Here is a 15,196-nt window from a genome sequence, read left to right on the forward strand (position 1 = left end):
AAAATAACTTTATGGAGTGACGAGAATAGTTTTTGTGCTCAAAAAAACCCTAAATAACGACTTATATAGTGATGACGATTTCAAAACACGGCATCATGAAGCTTCAAAGCGTTATGAATCAGTGAGTCGAATCATGATCAAACCCGCAAAACTGCTGACTTTGGCGATCCAAACTGCTGAATCGACTCACTGATTCATAACGCTTCAAAGCATCATGATGCCGTGTTTTGAAATCGTCATCACTATACAAGTCGTTATTTAGGGTTTTTTTGCGCACAAAAACTATTCTCGTCACTCCATAAAGTTATTGTAGAACCACTGTAGTGAGATGGACTTTGTAACGACGTCTTTAGTACCTTTTAAGGGTCTTGAGAGTGTACCGTGCATTGTGCCAATGGAGGCCTTTCAGAGCCATCAGATTTCAACTAAAATATCTTCATTTGTGTTCTGAAGATGAACGGAGGTCTTACGACATGAGGGTAAGTAATTAATGACAGAATGGTCATTTTTGGGTGAACTAACCCTGTAAAGGATATTTTACTCAGCCGCATCTCATCCAAGATGTTCATGTCTTTCTTTCTTCAGTCGAAAACAATTTAAGTCTTAAAATTTAATTTTTGAGGAAAACATTCCAGGATTTTTCTCCACATCATAGACTTCCATGGCAACCAAAATGTTGAAGGTCCAAAACAATGAGTGCGTTTACATTCACGTTCTTTAGCTGATTATGCTTAATAAACCGACAACGAACTTGTTCATGTAAACGCGGTAACACGTTTTCTTTCATCGGAGTAAGGTCATAAACGGCTTAAGCATAAACTGGTCGGAAGAGGTAGTTTTTTGCCTCTTATCCCGATTTTGTGCAGCATGTAAACACATTAACCTGCTTTCTGACGGCTTATTGAAGTGCAAATGTGTGATAGGTGACAGAAACGCATACTTTACAGATTTAAACACATCTAGACAGAGCAAGCGTTTTGCATGAAGGAAATATATCACAAACGCAGACTCTTTAAAGAACCGGAAAATTGTAAAAATGTGTTCTCATCTCTCGTGCAGTAGAAGTGGTTCAGTCAAAACGATGCATCTGAGAGAGTAATATATGAGCCGTAAGTTTCCCGCTGACATAGGGCTGTACGATTAATCGAAAAATAACCGAAACCGACATTCAGAACCTCTAACCGACGTATTTTTCCCATGTCGGTTATTTCGGTTTTCACGTGACTCCGCCCCGTCAGTCACATCAAGTGCAGTTTGCAGGCACACAGAGATGCAGGAGCAGTTATCTGTGTTTATAGATGCCCAGAATCACTATAGTAACTGCATGTTTTACACAGTTTATACAGGTCAGTTAATTGCTGTTCTTATAGCCTACGCGCTGACACACACACACACACACACATGGCGCGCGCAAGCCGCTTTCACTTTCGTGCTCATAAAGTTTGTCAAGTATGCATTTAAAGGCTTGCCAGTTTCAACATTTAAAGCGATTGTGCACTATTCAAAAACAACAATACGGAAAACTTATCCATTCAGTGCTCAGCTTTTTTCTGTGTCACAGAGAGCCGAGCCGTGTCGCGTCTCTGACAACGCGCACGCGAGCGCCCTGAAGGCAAACCTCTTTCACTTGCGTCCTCACAAAGCTTTGTCATTTGTATGTGTTTTAAGCCCTGCCAGTTTGAACATTAAAGCGAGTTTCGACCATCAGATGTGTATTATGTTGAACTAATGCCTGATATATTGTGACAAACGAACACTCAGACAGAAGCTCGCACATCACGTGAAGATCGCGCGCAGAGGAGCGCAGAAACGCAGTGTCAACGCTGCCCTGTGACTAAAGTAAAGACACTAAAGTAGCTAAGAAACTCAACCGTTATAGGCATACATTTTAATACCTTTGCAGTAAGTACAAACCACAGCTTAATAATGAATAGAGACGGTATGAGTAATTCACACACACAATCACTCTCTCATTGATGCATTCAGATAAATGTAATGTAGGCCTACAGTGCTAATTTATCTGTATCTGATGTACAAGCAGCAGAAATCTGCCCCATAGACAATAACTGCTGAAAGTGAACCGTAAAATCACAAAGAAATTCACTTTTTCATTAGAAAAAAAACTCCACCTTTAATAGTAATAAAAATGTACAGTACAAACCTTATCAGGAACTTACTCAAAAACCTTATGAGGGCAAAAAAAAAAAAAAAAAAGCAAAATAATCGTTCATTAATCGTAATTGAGGTCAAATGTTCAATTAATCGTAATTGAGGTCAAATGTTCAATTAATCGAGGTTTTTATTTTTGGTCAAATCGTTACAGCCCTACGCTGACACGTTGCACGCTTTATGTTATGTTAGTTGTGATTTAACATCACAACTAACATAACATATGGAATATTCAGAGTCAGATACGTAAATTATTATTTCTGAGTCTGACGTCACTACAAGGGAATAATCCGATTTATTAATAAAGTCATGTAAACGCGGTTTACTTGCGTTGTCAGTTTACTGGTTTGCATGTAAACGGGGAAAACTGGTTATTTCAATAAGCTGATATTTGTGAGTTATCAGCTTACTGGTGTGCATGTAAACGTGCTCAATGCAGTTTCAAAGTGCTTCGAAGGGCTTCAGAGGCTCTGTGCGATCCCAGACGAGGAATAGGGTCTTATCTAGCGAAACAAAAAATAAAAAATCAGAATGTATATACATTTCAACCTAAATTGCTCATCTTGCGCTGCTCTGCGGTGCGCCAGTGATTACGTAATAACATCGGAAAGGTCTCGCTAGACGTAGGCAGAAGTACCGCCCCCGTGTTTACAAAGTGCACATGCGAAGACTAATAAAATCGTCCTTTAGCAGAAAAAGGTAAAACAACGATTTTTGCTAATACGGTTTTTGTATTAGTCCTTGCACATTCTCTTGGGGCGGTACTTCAACCTACGTCTAGTGTGACCTTTCCAATGTGATTACGCAATCCGCAGAGCAGCGCAAGATGAGCAATTTAGGTTAAAAAGTATATACAATTTACATTTTTATTTGAAAATGACCGATGGTTTCGCTAGATAAGACCCTATTCCTCGTCTGGGGTCGTGCAGAGCCTCTGAAGCCCTTTGAAGCCCTTTGAAACTGCATTGATTTGGACATTCAACATTTTGGTTGCCATTGAAGTCCACTGTGTGGAGAAAAATCCTGGAATGTTTTCCTCAAAAAACTTAATTTCTTTTCGACTGAAGAAAGACATTAACATCTTGGGTGAGATGGGGTGACATTTTGAAGTGAACTAATCCTTTATAGAGATACTTTGCCCACAAATCTGACATCATTTACTCACCCTCAAGTTGTTCCGAACCATTATGAGTTTCTTTCTTGCGTTGAACACAGAAGATATTTTGAAGAATATGGGTAACCAAACAGTTGATGGACCCCACTGATTTCCATAGTATTTTTCCCATACTATGGAAGTCAACGGGGGCCCATCAATTGTTTGGTCACCCATATTCTTCAAAATATCTTCTTTTGTGTTCAATGTAACAAAGAATTTTATACAAGTTTGAAACAACTTGAGGGTTGAGTAAATTAGGACAATTTTCTTTTTTGGGTGAACTATTTGTTCATATGCATTTTTATAAAATAAAAATAAAAATAATTATCCAGTAAATTACATATGTCTGAAAAAGTCAAATTTATTGGTTAAAAAGAGCGGGTAAAAATTTAGTACAAAAATATATTTTAAATTATGTATTCAGTAAATTCCAAACATCTAGAAAAGTTGGTTAAATTTGTGAGTAAAAATGAATTTTAAAAATAATATTTATTTGGAATTCTGTAACTTATTTTTAATTATAATTATTTTACTTAGTCTCTGTAAATAAATACAAATTTAACAAAAAGTAGATGAAACCTAGCCTGCATGGGTGGGCCATCAAATATTGTTGTGGACAATGGAGAGCCTTGGAGTTAAAAATTGAGAACCACTGCATTATTAAACATAATGAAGATCTGACAAGCTACATTAACACTGCCTAACTTGTTCTCCATGCAGAGGGCGTCCACATCGATGATGCGCTTCTCCTGTCCTCCCAGGATGTGGTTCAGCTCGAGGTTGAGACGTTCAGCTTTCTCCTTGAACACAGTCCTCTCTGCCTTTACATCCTGCAGTTCGTCGCTCACCGTCTTCAGACTGTGTTCAAGTTCTTCTCTCTTAAAACACAAAGCACCATATTTGATTTAGTGTCATGATAGTGAAAATATAGGATTTGAACACAAGAAATAACTAGAATATGTTTTTCTCATTAACTAAAATTGGAGAAGTGCAATAAATAAAAATGGGAATCATATAATACTAAAAGACGCACATGCAGGGCTGCTTTCTCCAGTTGCCTGACCAGATCCTCGCGCTCATGAGCAGGGAAATGTCTGAATCCGACTTCATCATCCCCGAGTCTTTGTTTTGTGATGGTCATTCTTAACAGCTATGGTATAAGGGAAGATAACAACAGAGATGAGAGAAGAACACATACACTATATTTGCCAAAAGTTTTGGGACGCCTGCCTTTACATGTACTTGAAATTTAATGACATCCCATTCTTAATCTGTAGGGTTTGAAATGGAGTTGGCAGCTATAACAGCTTCAACTCTTCTGGGAAGGCTTTCCATAAGGTTTAGGAGTGTGTTTATGGGAATTTTTGGCCATTCTTCTAGATGCCCATTTGTGAGGTCAGGCACTGATGTTGGACGAGAAGGCCTGGCTTGCAGTCTCCGCTCTAATTCATCCAAAAGGTATTCTATTAAGTTGAGGACTGTGTGCAGGCCAGTCAAGTTCCTCCACACCAAACTCGCTCATCCATGTCTTTATGGACCTTGCCCTGCACTGGTGCGCAGTCATGTTGGAACAGGAAGGGGCCATCCCCAAACTGTTCCCACAAAGTTGGGAGCATGAAATTGTCCAAAACGTCTTGGTATGCTGAAGCATTAAGAGTTCCTTTCACTGGAACTAAGGGACCAAGCCAAACCCCTGAAAAACAACCCCCACACCATAATCCCCCCTCCACCAAACTTTACACTTGGCACAATGCAGTCAGGCAAGTACTGTTCTCCTGGAAACCGCCAAACCCAGACTCGTCCATGGGATTGCCAGACAGAGAAGCGTGATTGGTCACTCCAGAGAACACATCTCCACTGCTCTAGAGTCGAGTGGCGGCATGCTCGCGTTGCGAAATGCGCATAAAAATAGGTGGATGGAAACATAGCTTATTACACTGTAATGTTGAATGGCTATAATTAATGTTTAAAATTAGGGGGGAAATTTCAGAGAGATATCAGTATCAGTGAAACTGGCCTTCATTCATAAAAAGATGCCATTGAACAAATATTTAAAATAGACTGTCTTTGTTTTTTCTACATTAATTTTGTGATTTACTGTGAAATTATTAAATATATTAAAAACGTGTTTTAAACAGAACAATGTGTGAATAATCTAGTTACATTTTTTAATCGATTGACAGCACTAAAAGAAAGTTTACATTAAAAATATATTATGCATAATACCTTTTGTATTTATTGCATTGCATATTGTATGTTCATAGCCTGACAAGCCAGACCCACATCAAGATGTTGACTCTGGAAACACACCATTGGCAGGGCTCAATCCGAGGGGCGGGATAAACGGTTGTCTTTCAAATTCCTCTGCATGCAATTGGATAGCGCTACAACCAACCAGAGCAACGAAGAAGGTGAAGCGGAGCTAGTTGATAGATTAAACTTTCGCTGTATCCGGTCGGCAAAACTCAAAACACATCTTCCTTTCTTAAGAATGACACCAGTGCCGTTCTTTGTTCTTTTCTCAAAGAAAAGCTTAACTCCAAGTCTTCCAGAGTCACGCCCAAAGCAGATTCGAAAGACCGCTGTTCGCCAGCTTCTCTGTTAAAAGTAGCACTTATGTTAATCCACGATGTGATTGGCCTAACCAGATTTCGTTTTTTCCAGCTCGCAAGCCAACGGAGAGTTGCTAGACTACCCTGGCTGCAAATTAGATTTGCTGGCGCTAGGGTGCGTCTAGATTTCTAGGCTAGTATATTCAGGGATGACAGACTGATAAGCAGACATGCTATTTATGACTGGATGTAACTTTTGATACTTTGTGGAAAATTGATTTTGTCCGAAGACCGAAGAATTTTTTGAATAACATTCATTCACAAGTTTGGATGCAAACATAGCTATTTTTGAATAGTTTAATGGATTTTGGGTACCTTATTGTCTCCCTGGGTCTCACTGAGTCTCTGAGTCAGTTCCTTCACCTCTTCAACTAGCTTCTTATTTCTCTCCCTTGAATCCATCAACAACTGAGCCAAATTCACCTGAGACAAAGGGAAAAACAGAAAAGCAGAGAGAAAGTAAAAGTAATGACCTGCAATAACTTGAAAAGTTAACACAATCATGTATAAATCAACTGACCTGATTACGTTTTTCCGGGGGAAGTGAAGATTCACCACCCTGAAATACGTTATAAAACATTCTGATGAACTACAGAGCCAAGAAATGATCATCATATTTAAATATAAATAATAATGAATAGTAAACATTTAGATGACACACAATTAGTTCTCTGTATTTCTTCTTCAAGCCCTGGTGTGTCTCTCGCAGCTGGTTGGCCATCAGTCTGTACTGGTCTCTCTCCTGCTGACAGGTGTCCAGCTCTTTGGACAGAATGAGAAGTGCGTCCTTCTTGCTCTCCAGTTTACGTTTGCATATCAAGAACTGCGGAAACAAGGAAAGTGGACCTGTACACTACCGGTCAAAAGTTTGAAATAATAATGTTTTTGAATAAGTCTCTCATGAAGGCTGTATTTATTTGATCAAAAATTCTGTAAAAAGTCATATTCTGAAATATTATTACAACTTAAATAACCTCTTTTTTTCTATTTGAATATGTCAATCATGTTATGGCAAAGCTGAATTTTCAGTGTCACATCAAGAATCACAGTTTCCACAAAAATATGAAGCAGTTTTCAGCATTGATAATAATAAAGAAATGTTTCTTAAGTAGCAAATCAGAATATTTAAGTGACTTCTGAAGGATCATGTAACACTGAAGAGTGGAGTAATGATGCTGAAAATTCCGTTTTGCCATCAGAAATAAATAGCATTTTAAAATACACTATATTGCCAAAAGTATTGGGAAACCCCTCCAAATCCTTGAATTCAGGTGTACCAATCACTTCCATGGTCAAAGCTGTATAAAATTACGCGCCTAGGCATGCAGACGCTTCTACAAACATTTGTGAAAGAATGGGTCGCTCTCAGGAGCTCAGTGAATTCAAGCATGGTACCGTGATAGGTTGCCACCTGTGCAATAAGTCCATTTGTGAAATTTCCTCACTACTAAATATTCCACGGTCAACTGTTAGTGGTATTATAACAAAGTGGAAGCAATTGGGAATAACAGCAACTCAGCTACGGAGTGGTAGATGTAAAATCACAGAGCGGGGTCAGCGCATGCTGAGGCGCACAGTGCGCAGAAGTCGCCAACTTTCTGTAGAGATAATCGCTACAGACCTCCAAACTTCATGTGGCCTTCAGATTAGCTCAAGAACAGCATGTAGAGAGCTTCATGGAATGGGTTTCCATGGCTGAGCAGCTGCATCCAAGCCTTACATCAAGTGCAATGCAAAGGGTCGGATGCAATGGTGTAAAGCACGCCACCACTGGACTCTAGAGCAGTGGAGAGGTGTTCTCTGTCTGGCAATCCGATGGACGAGTCTGGGTTTGGCGGTTGCCAGGAGAACGGTATTTGCCTGACTGCATTGTGCCAAGTATAAAGTTTGGTGGAGGGGGGATTATGGTGCGGGGTTGTTTTTCAGGGGTTGGGCTTGGCCCCTTAGTTCCAGTGAAAGGAACTCTTAATGCGTCAGCATCCCAAGACATTTTGGACAATTTCATGCTCCCAACTTTGTGGGAACAGTTTGGGGATGGCCTGTTCCAACATGACTGCGCACCAGTGCACAAAGCAAGGTCCATAAAGACATGGATGAGCGAGTTTGGTGTGGAGGAACTTGACTGGCCTGCACAGAGTCCTGACCTCAACCCAATAGAACACCTTTGGAATGAATTAGAGCGGAGACTGCGAGCCAGGCCTTCTCGTCCAACATCAGTGCCTGACGTCACATATGCGCATCTAGAAGAATGGTCAAAAATTCCAATTAACACCTCCTCTTGTGGAAAACCTTCCCAGAAGAGTTGAAGCTGTTGTAGCTGCAAAGGGTGGGCCAACTCCATATTAAACCCTACGGATTAAGAATGGGATGTCATTAAAGTCCCAAAACATTTGTCAATATAGTGTACACTCAACTAAAGGATTATTAGGAACACCATACTAATACTGTGTTTGACCCCCTTTCGCCTTCAGAACTGCCTTAATTCTACGTGGCATTGATTCAACAAGGTGCTGAAAGCATTCTTTAGAAATGTTGGCCCATATTGATAGGATAGCATCTTGCAGTTGATGGAGATTTGTGGGATGCACATCCAGGGCACGAAGCTCCCGTTCCACCACATCCCAAAGATGCTCTATTGGGTTGTGACTGTGGGTGCCATTTAATACAGTGAACTCATTGTCATGTTCAAGAAACCAATTTGAAATGATTCAAGCTTTGTGACATGGTGCATTATCCTGCTGGAAGTAGCCATCAGAGGATGGGTACATGGTGGTCATAAAGGGATGGACATGGTCAGAAACAATGCTCCGGTAGGCAGTGGCATTTAAACGATGCCCAATTGGCACTAAGGGGCCTAAAGTGTGCCAAGAAAACATCCCCCACACCATTACACCACCACCACCAGCCTGCACAGTGGTAACAAGGCATGATGGATCCATGTTCTCTTTCTGTTTACACCAAATTCTGACTCTCCCATCTGAATGTCTCAACAGATATCGAGACTCATCAGACCAGGCAACATTTTTCCAGTCTTCAACTGTCCAATTTTGCTGAGCTCATGCAAATTGTAGCCTCGTTTTCCTATTTGTAGTGGAGATGAGTGGTACCCGGTGGGGTCTTCTGCTGTTGTAGCCCATCCGCCTCAAGGTTGTGCGTGTTGTGGCTTCACAAATGCTTTGCTGCATACCTCGGTTGTAACAAGTGGTTATTTCAGACAAAGTTGTTCTTCTATCAGCTTGAATCAGTCGACCCATTCTCCACTGACTTCTAGCATCAACAAGGCATTTTCGCCCACAGGACTGTTTTCCCTTTTCACACCATTCTTTGTAAACCCTAGAAATGGTTGTGCGTCGAAATCCTAGTAACTGAGCAGATTGTGAAATACTCAGACCGGCCCGTCTGGCACCAACAACCATGCCACACTCAAAATTGCTTAAAATCACCTTTCTTTCCCATTCTGACATTCAGTTTGGAGTTCAAGAGATTGTCTTGACCAGGACCACACCCCTAAATGCATTGAAGCAACTGCCATGTGATTGAACAGGTGTTCCTAATAATCCTTTAGGTGAGTGTATATTCAAATAGAAAACAGTTTATTTAAATTGTAATATTTCACAATATTACTGTTTTACTATATCTTTGATCGAATAAATGCAGTCTTGGTGAGAATAAGAGACTTCTTTCAAAAACATTAAAAATAAATCATAATTATTTCAAAATTTCAACTAGTGTACGTGTGTGGTGAGGCACAAAAATAGTACCAACAATACAAGCATGATAATGAGGCTTTAAATATTTAATCATCATGCATTAATAGTGCTGGCAGTTAAAAGTTAAATTTAAAAAAAATTGTTTAACAGCGTTCAATGCATTCAGCATTCAAGTGTCATAATGACTAAAGCACTTTTAGTGAGAAACTGTTGTTACATAAAAATTTGTATGAACAGATTACAAAACACATTCAGTCTAACATATTCTAATTGCTAAAACTTTAATGAAAACCAACTTCAGAAGCTTTTTACATGGTTTCTAGCTGGTCCTTTGTGGTCACTAATTTCTACTCTATTCTATTTATTTCTATATTCTACTGTAACCAATTAGCTGCTGGTGAGACTAGTAAGAGCTGGCAGTTCACCTTGGATCAGCAGCAAACCAGCTACCATATTTTAAAGTCCCCTATTATGGTTTTTCACTTTATTCCCTTTCATGCAGTGTGTAGCTGTTTGTGAATATAAACGTTCTGCAAAGTTGTAATGTCGAAAGTGCACGATAAATAAAGTTATTGTCTCTCAAAAGAAATAACTGACTCTTAACCACCTATACGAGTTGTTTGTATTTTGAATCCTACTGTGTGACGGTTCGACGTCACTAGAAAAGACATTTGCGTAACGCCTGCTTATGTTGGACATTGTCTACCTGCAAACAACTTGTCCCGCCCTCAAACACGTCATTTTACTGAAGACTGCTTTTCAAATTTTGAGTTTAATGCAGGATTTGCAAAACACTTGCCCCTGAAAGATGGGTCAGTACCCAGTTTATGTGGACCAGCTTGCTCCTCAGAATCACAACCTGTAAGTAAGATTAATTATTGATGTATACGTTTTCTACCGTGTGTTCAAAATACATAGTTTTGTATTTTATATTGTGTACGTTTCTGGCTAACCGGCTAAGTCACGTTATTACTGTCTCACTGAAATACTTCTGCAAAGCAGCTGTGGTGGGCCACTTGTACCTCAAACTGTGCCTATTAATGCAGATTGACTGTCGTTCTTACTACTTTGAGCAAAAATAAAGGATGGAGTATATATACTTTGCTTGTTACATATACGTGCAACATTTCAGCCTTAAATAAATTATAAATGTAAGCTAGATTGTGTTCATTACCTGTCTAACGATGTATATGCTAAAATATATAATAATAAAAAAGTAAAATTATATTGCGTGTCGTCAGTCGTTATGTGTAGTGAGTTGGCTTACATGATTTAAGATTTGCGCTTCAGAACTTCCGTTAGGGGAACATAGTGAGCATCGATGCACCCTGGGTTTTGTGGTGCATTGTGGGACTTTTTAGGGGCAGGGCACTCCCTGATCAGGGTCCTGCCCCTGACTACTGAACTAGGGAGCTGATGGAGACGCACCCTATGTTTTTTTTAACCTTTGATGCATGTAAACCTGTTGTTGGAGACCTCCAAAACAAAATTAAGAACCTTTAAAATAGCATAATAGGGGCACTTTAAAACACTTTTTCACCAGTGGTTCTACACCAGGGGGCCTTAACATATTTAAAATAAGACAATACAAGCATTATAATAAGCTAAAACAACTAGAAAATTAAGATATTTGTAATTTTAATACTCTCAACAACAGGTTTTTTCTTTAAAAAAAAAAAAAACAGGGTTCCCATGGCCTTGAAAACCCTGGTTATAGCAGGTACGTTTTACTCATTTACAACCGAACACATTTAACCTAGCTTCTAGATATTAGGTTAGGTTTTAAAGTCGAGAGCACTGAACATTATAGGTAACATTCAGACATCTTTTCAACTTAAACCTCACTACAAAGCCCGTTTGAAATTGCACGAGTAATATAACAAACGCTTTACTCCAGAGTGCTATCTATGGACTGTTGAGTTCAGGTGGTTTTGGCAGCGATGCAGTGCCATATGGAAACAGTCATCATCATCATCACCACCGTGTTTTAGTAACGCAGCACTCACCTCGCTCACTAAACCTTGCCAGTCACTTTCACTTCTTTTGGACGTGTTCATCTCTTCCAGCGTTTGGTGATAATATTTAATGTTGTGCAAATCTAAAGCCTGTATTTTGGCGAGCTTTATGGAGAAGCAGAAACTTCACCCTTCCTCTCAGTCAGTGTTTACTCTGGGTCAGCTGGTGCACAAGATCCGGGTTTGTGAAACACTGAACCAGCAGCGATGTTCAGAATATCAGTGAGGGCGTGGCGAGTAACTGTGAATATCTAGTAGCGAATTTATGAAACAATGTGCAATAAAAGTGTATTTCTCTTTTTTTATTGTAAACAGGCATTGTACATGTCCAACCAGTAGATGGCGAACACAAATTGTGGGAATCGTATGACACAAAAAAGACAAATTGAGAAAAATAGTGATTAACTTGTTCATTGTTTTAAATCAGCTGAATAGTCATTATATATTTGTATAGAGATTATTTGCACAATAACAGCCGTATACACATAGCCTATGTTATTCGAATAACAAACCTCTTTGAATCCAGCTGCACTCAAAGTCGTCAACCGATTTAAAAGCTGATTTGGTTATTATAGTTCCTCCAAATGTCCAACCACTGATTCCAAATATTTTGTATTATTTATTACAATTAATAAAATTTGTATTATTTATTTAACAATTAATATTTTAGTCAACAAAATTTCACGACATGAATTTGTTAATTCATTTGTTTCCTAATTAAATTGCATATCATGCATTATTTCTTGATGGGGAGTTTTACTTGGTGGACAGTAGTGAATTATTTTTTACTTTCTACTCAAGTACAGTTTTCAAGTGTCTGTACTTTATCAGAGTGTTTTTCTTTGGGAAACATTTATTTCACAATATTGCAAAGCATAATATTGTACCTTTTACTGCACTACGTTTCATATTGAATATCATTTAATACTTAACTACATTAAAATGTTCGTTCTACTTTCTTACTTTTACTCAAGTAAAAGTAATTTTAAGTTTTACTTGAGTACAGAAGTAAGAAAGTACAATTTTTTAATGCAATTAAGTATTAAAGGTAAAAAAAACAAAAAAAACTTTGAATTATTAAATGTAGTGCAGTAAAAAGCACAACATGCTTTGGAATGTAGTGAAGTAAAAGTTTTCCAAAGAAAAACTGAAAAAATACATTTACTTGAAAAATGTAGGCTACTTGAGTAGAAAGTAAAAAGACATACTGTCCACCTCTGGCAATTGTCATACATGGGTCATTCCTGTTATGCGGTAACATTTTGGCTTCATAAATGTTGGGAAAAAACTACATGATTTTCATGTTTTTAGCATTCTACCAAAATAGTGATGTTTAACTAGTAGGAATACATATTGGTCAAGCTCAGGGACTAAAAAAAGAATAATTATGAGTAGATTTATTGTTCAGACACTGGCCGTGAAGGTGTTCCACCCTGTTAGGGACATATACATAGTTATCACAAAATGATAATAATGTAAATGTTAAACAACAACAAGTTGTTCTTGGATAGTATATGTCCCTTATGCCATCATGGTATTTTTTTTTTATTCTTGAACCAATAACAAAAATATTATTATTGATGAATAGAATGTCTTGATTAGAACAGGTACTTTACCCATTTTTGCCAACAGGATGGCAAATAATAACAAAAAAATGTGTTCAAAAACATATATTGTATATGCTGTTAATGATCCTCACCTCCCAAAATAAAACATAAGTATGCAAAAACGTTGCTGTCAAATTATTATTTAAAAATGACTCGCCTAACACGGTGGAACGGAGCATAACAGTGGATGAGTTTTCCATCATTGTCCTGCATGGTTTGCCATCAGTAATGTGTGGAACTGCACCTATATAATGTGGTTTTATATAAATATAATATTTATATATACACATATGTGTATATAGAATTTACAATATACACTAAATATGATTTATTCTATTAGAATTTCCACCCTGTTAGGTTTATAGATCTAACAGGGTGAACAATTTTAAGCTAAGTTAGCCGTAGCTCTTTGAGTGATCAACATTTAGCTAGCTAACCTTCTACAGATAAACACAACTTTTTTAACTATGTCAGATACGTTTTTACATTTTTTTGACTGGACAAACATTCTTCAAAACAGAGCCTAACAGGGTGGAACTTTAAGAGTGGAACAAGCAGGATAACATTTCAAAAACAAAAACAAAAAAGGTAGAGGTGAGAGTTGAAGCTTACTTAATTTTGTACGGTTGAATTCCAGCAGGAAAAATAAATGATGAAATTTCCTGAAAATTGTCTCAATGGAATTTTGGTATTTTTTTGGAAGTCGAGAAATACACAGGGTGGAAGATGACTTCAGGGACGCAGTAAATGAAGACAATTGTTAAAAAAATAACTATAGTTTCACATGATTTATATGTATAACTAGAGGTAGTTTAGCCTATTCTACAAATATTTTGAGATTTTTATCATTTCATAGTTTATAGTTCTTGTGGAAGTTGATTGCTTTGCACTGAGGACATGATAAAATTGAATGCATAGATCAATAAAAAGGTGTATAAAATACAAACTAGTATTTGTGTCTATTATATCTGTTTAAGTGATAAAGAAGACCTAAATTTATCATTTAAACCATTTCTTATATGTGACTCATTTTATAGAAAATATGAGTAAGTAAATCATAAAGACAGAAAAGTCACTGTATAACAGGAACGACCCATATATTATGTAACCAAGCTGACCCAAAACGATTTACTTCATGTTAAATCTGTCCAAAGGGTTGTCAAAAGGTGTGATGGTGATAAATGAATACATGTCAATATTATTTATTCTCCAAAAACACTTAAGAGCAACAAATACCACCAAAGCACGATTCCCAGCACTGAAGAGTTGTCATGATCCATAAGGTCAATTGCATGCAATTACAAAATATTACAATTTAAATTTAATATATACATTTCAAATTACATTTCATCACAAATTTAGGCTACATTCATAATGCAGAGTTGATGTCCATGCGGACACTTTCTCTGGCGTTCCATCCTCTCTCCTTGGCAAACAGGTACACACTCCCAAAAAGATCAGGGAATAAAGTCATCAGGTTGATTTTCCCAGCATCTTCTTTACTGTGGACAGAACATCACACAAACAACACTTTACTTTATTTGTACCTTGCTTGGATTTTAAAAACATTACCAGCTCAGGTTGTGTACTTCTTTTCCATAATTCAATAGTTTGTTGTCAGTTAATACTCCCGTAATGTATCCCCTTCTTTAAGAAGAAGCAACAGGATGAAATATTCTGAATGACATCAATCCACAATCTGACTTGTGATGCAGGCCGGAATTAAAACACACCATGATCGTTCGTCTGGACAGAGAACTTAACCTTGGCGCTGGACATGAAAATGATAACTGCGTCTGGCTAAAACTAGCAGAAAACACTTGCGTCGTGCCGGGTGTATGATAGGGCCTTTATATTCTGCAATATTATTGACTTGAATGCACTGACACTATTGAATGAGAACTGAACTAAGCTGGATGATGACTTC

General features: G+C 37.9%; 1 protein-coding gene across 2 annotated transcripts in view; it reads right to left on the bottom strand.

Moving 5' to 3' along the window:
- ccdc149a (coiled-coil domain containing 149a) overlaps window positions 1–11,834 on the bottom strand; it is a 28,328-nt gene extending 16,494 nt beyond the window's left edge. For both annotated transcript variants that reach the window (XM_079811026.1, XM_079811025.1), the window contains exons 1-6: window positions 11,654–11,834; window positions 6,599–6,760; window positions 6,458–6,496; window positions 6,253–6,360; window positions 4,359–4,475; window positions 4,031–4,203 (exon numbers count right to left, since the gene is read on the bottom strand). In XM_079811026.1, coding sequence (XP_079667152.1) covers window positions 4,031–4,203; window positions 4,359–4,475; window positions 6,253–6,360; window positions 6,458–6,496; window positions 6,599–6,760; window positions 11,654–11,704 — 650 coding nt within the window. In that variant the 5' untranslated portion in view covers window positions 11,705–11,834. The remainder of the gene's footprint in view (window positions 1–4,030; window positions 4,204–4,358; window positions 4,476–6,252; window positions 6,361–6,457; window positions 6,497–6,598; window positions 6,761–11,653) is intronic.
- Between the last annotated feature and the right edge of the window lie 3,362 nt (window positions 11,835–15,196).

The sequence above is a fragment of the Gobio gobio genome (genome assembly GCF_949357685.1).
Source record: "Gobio gobio genome assembly, chromosome: 2".
Lineage (NCBI taxonomy): Eukaryota > Metazoa > Chordata > Actinopteri > Cypriniformes > Gobionidae > Gobio > Gobio gobio.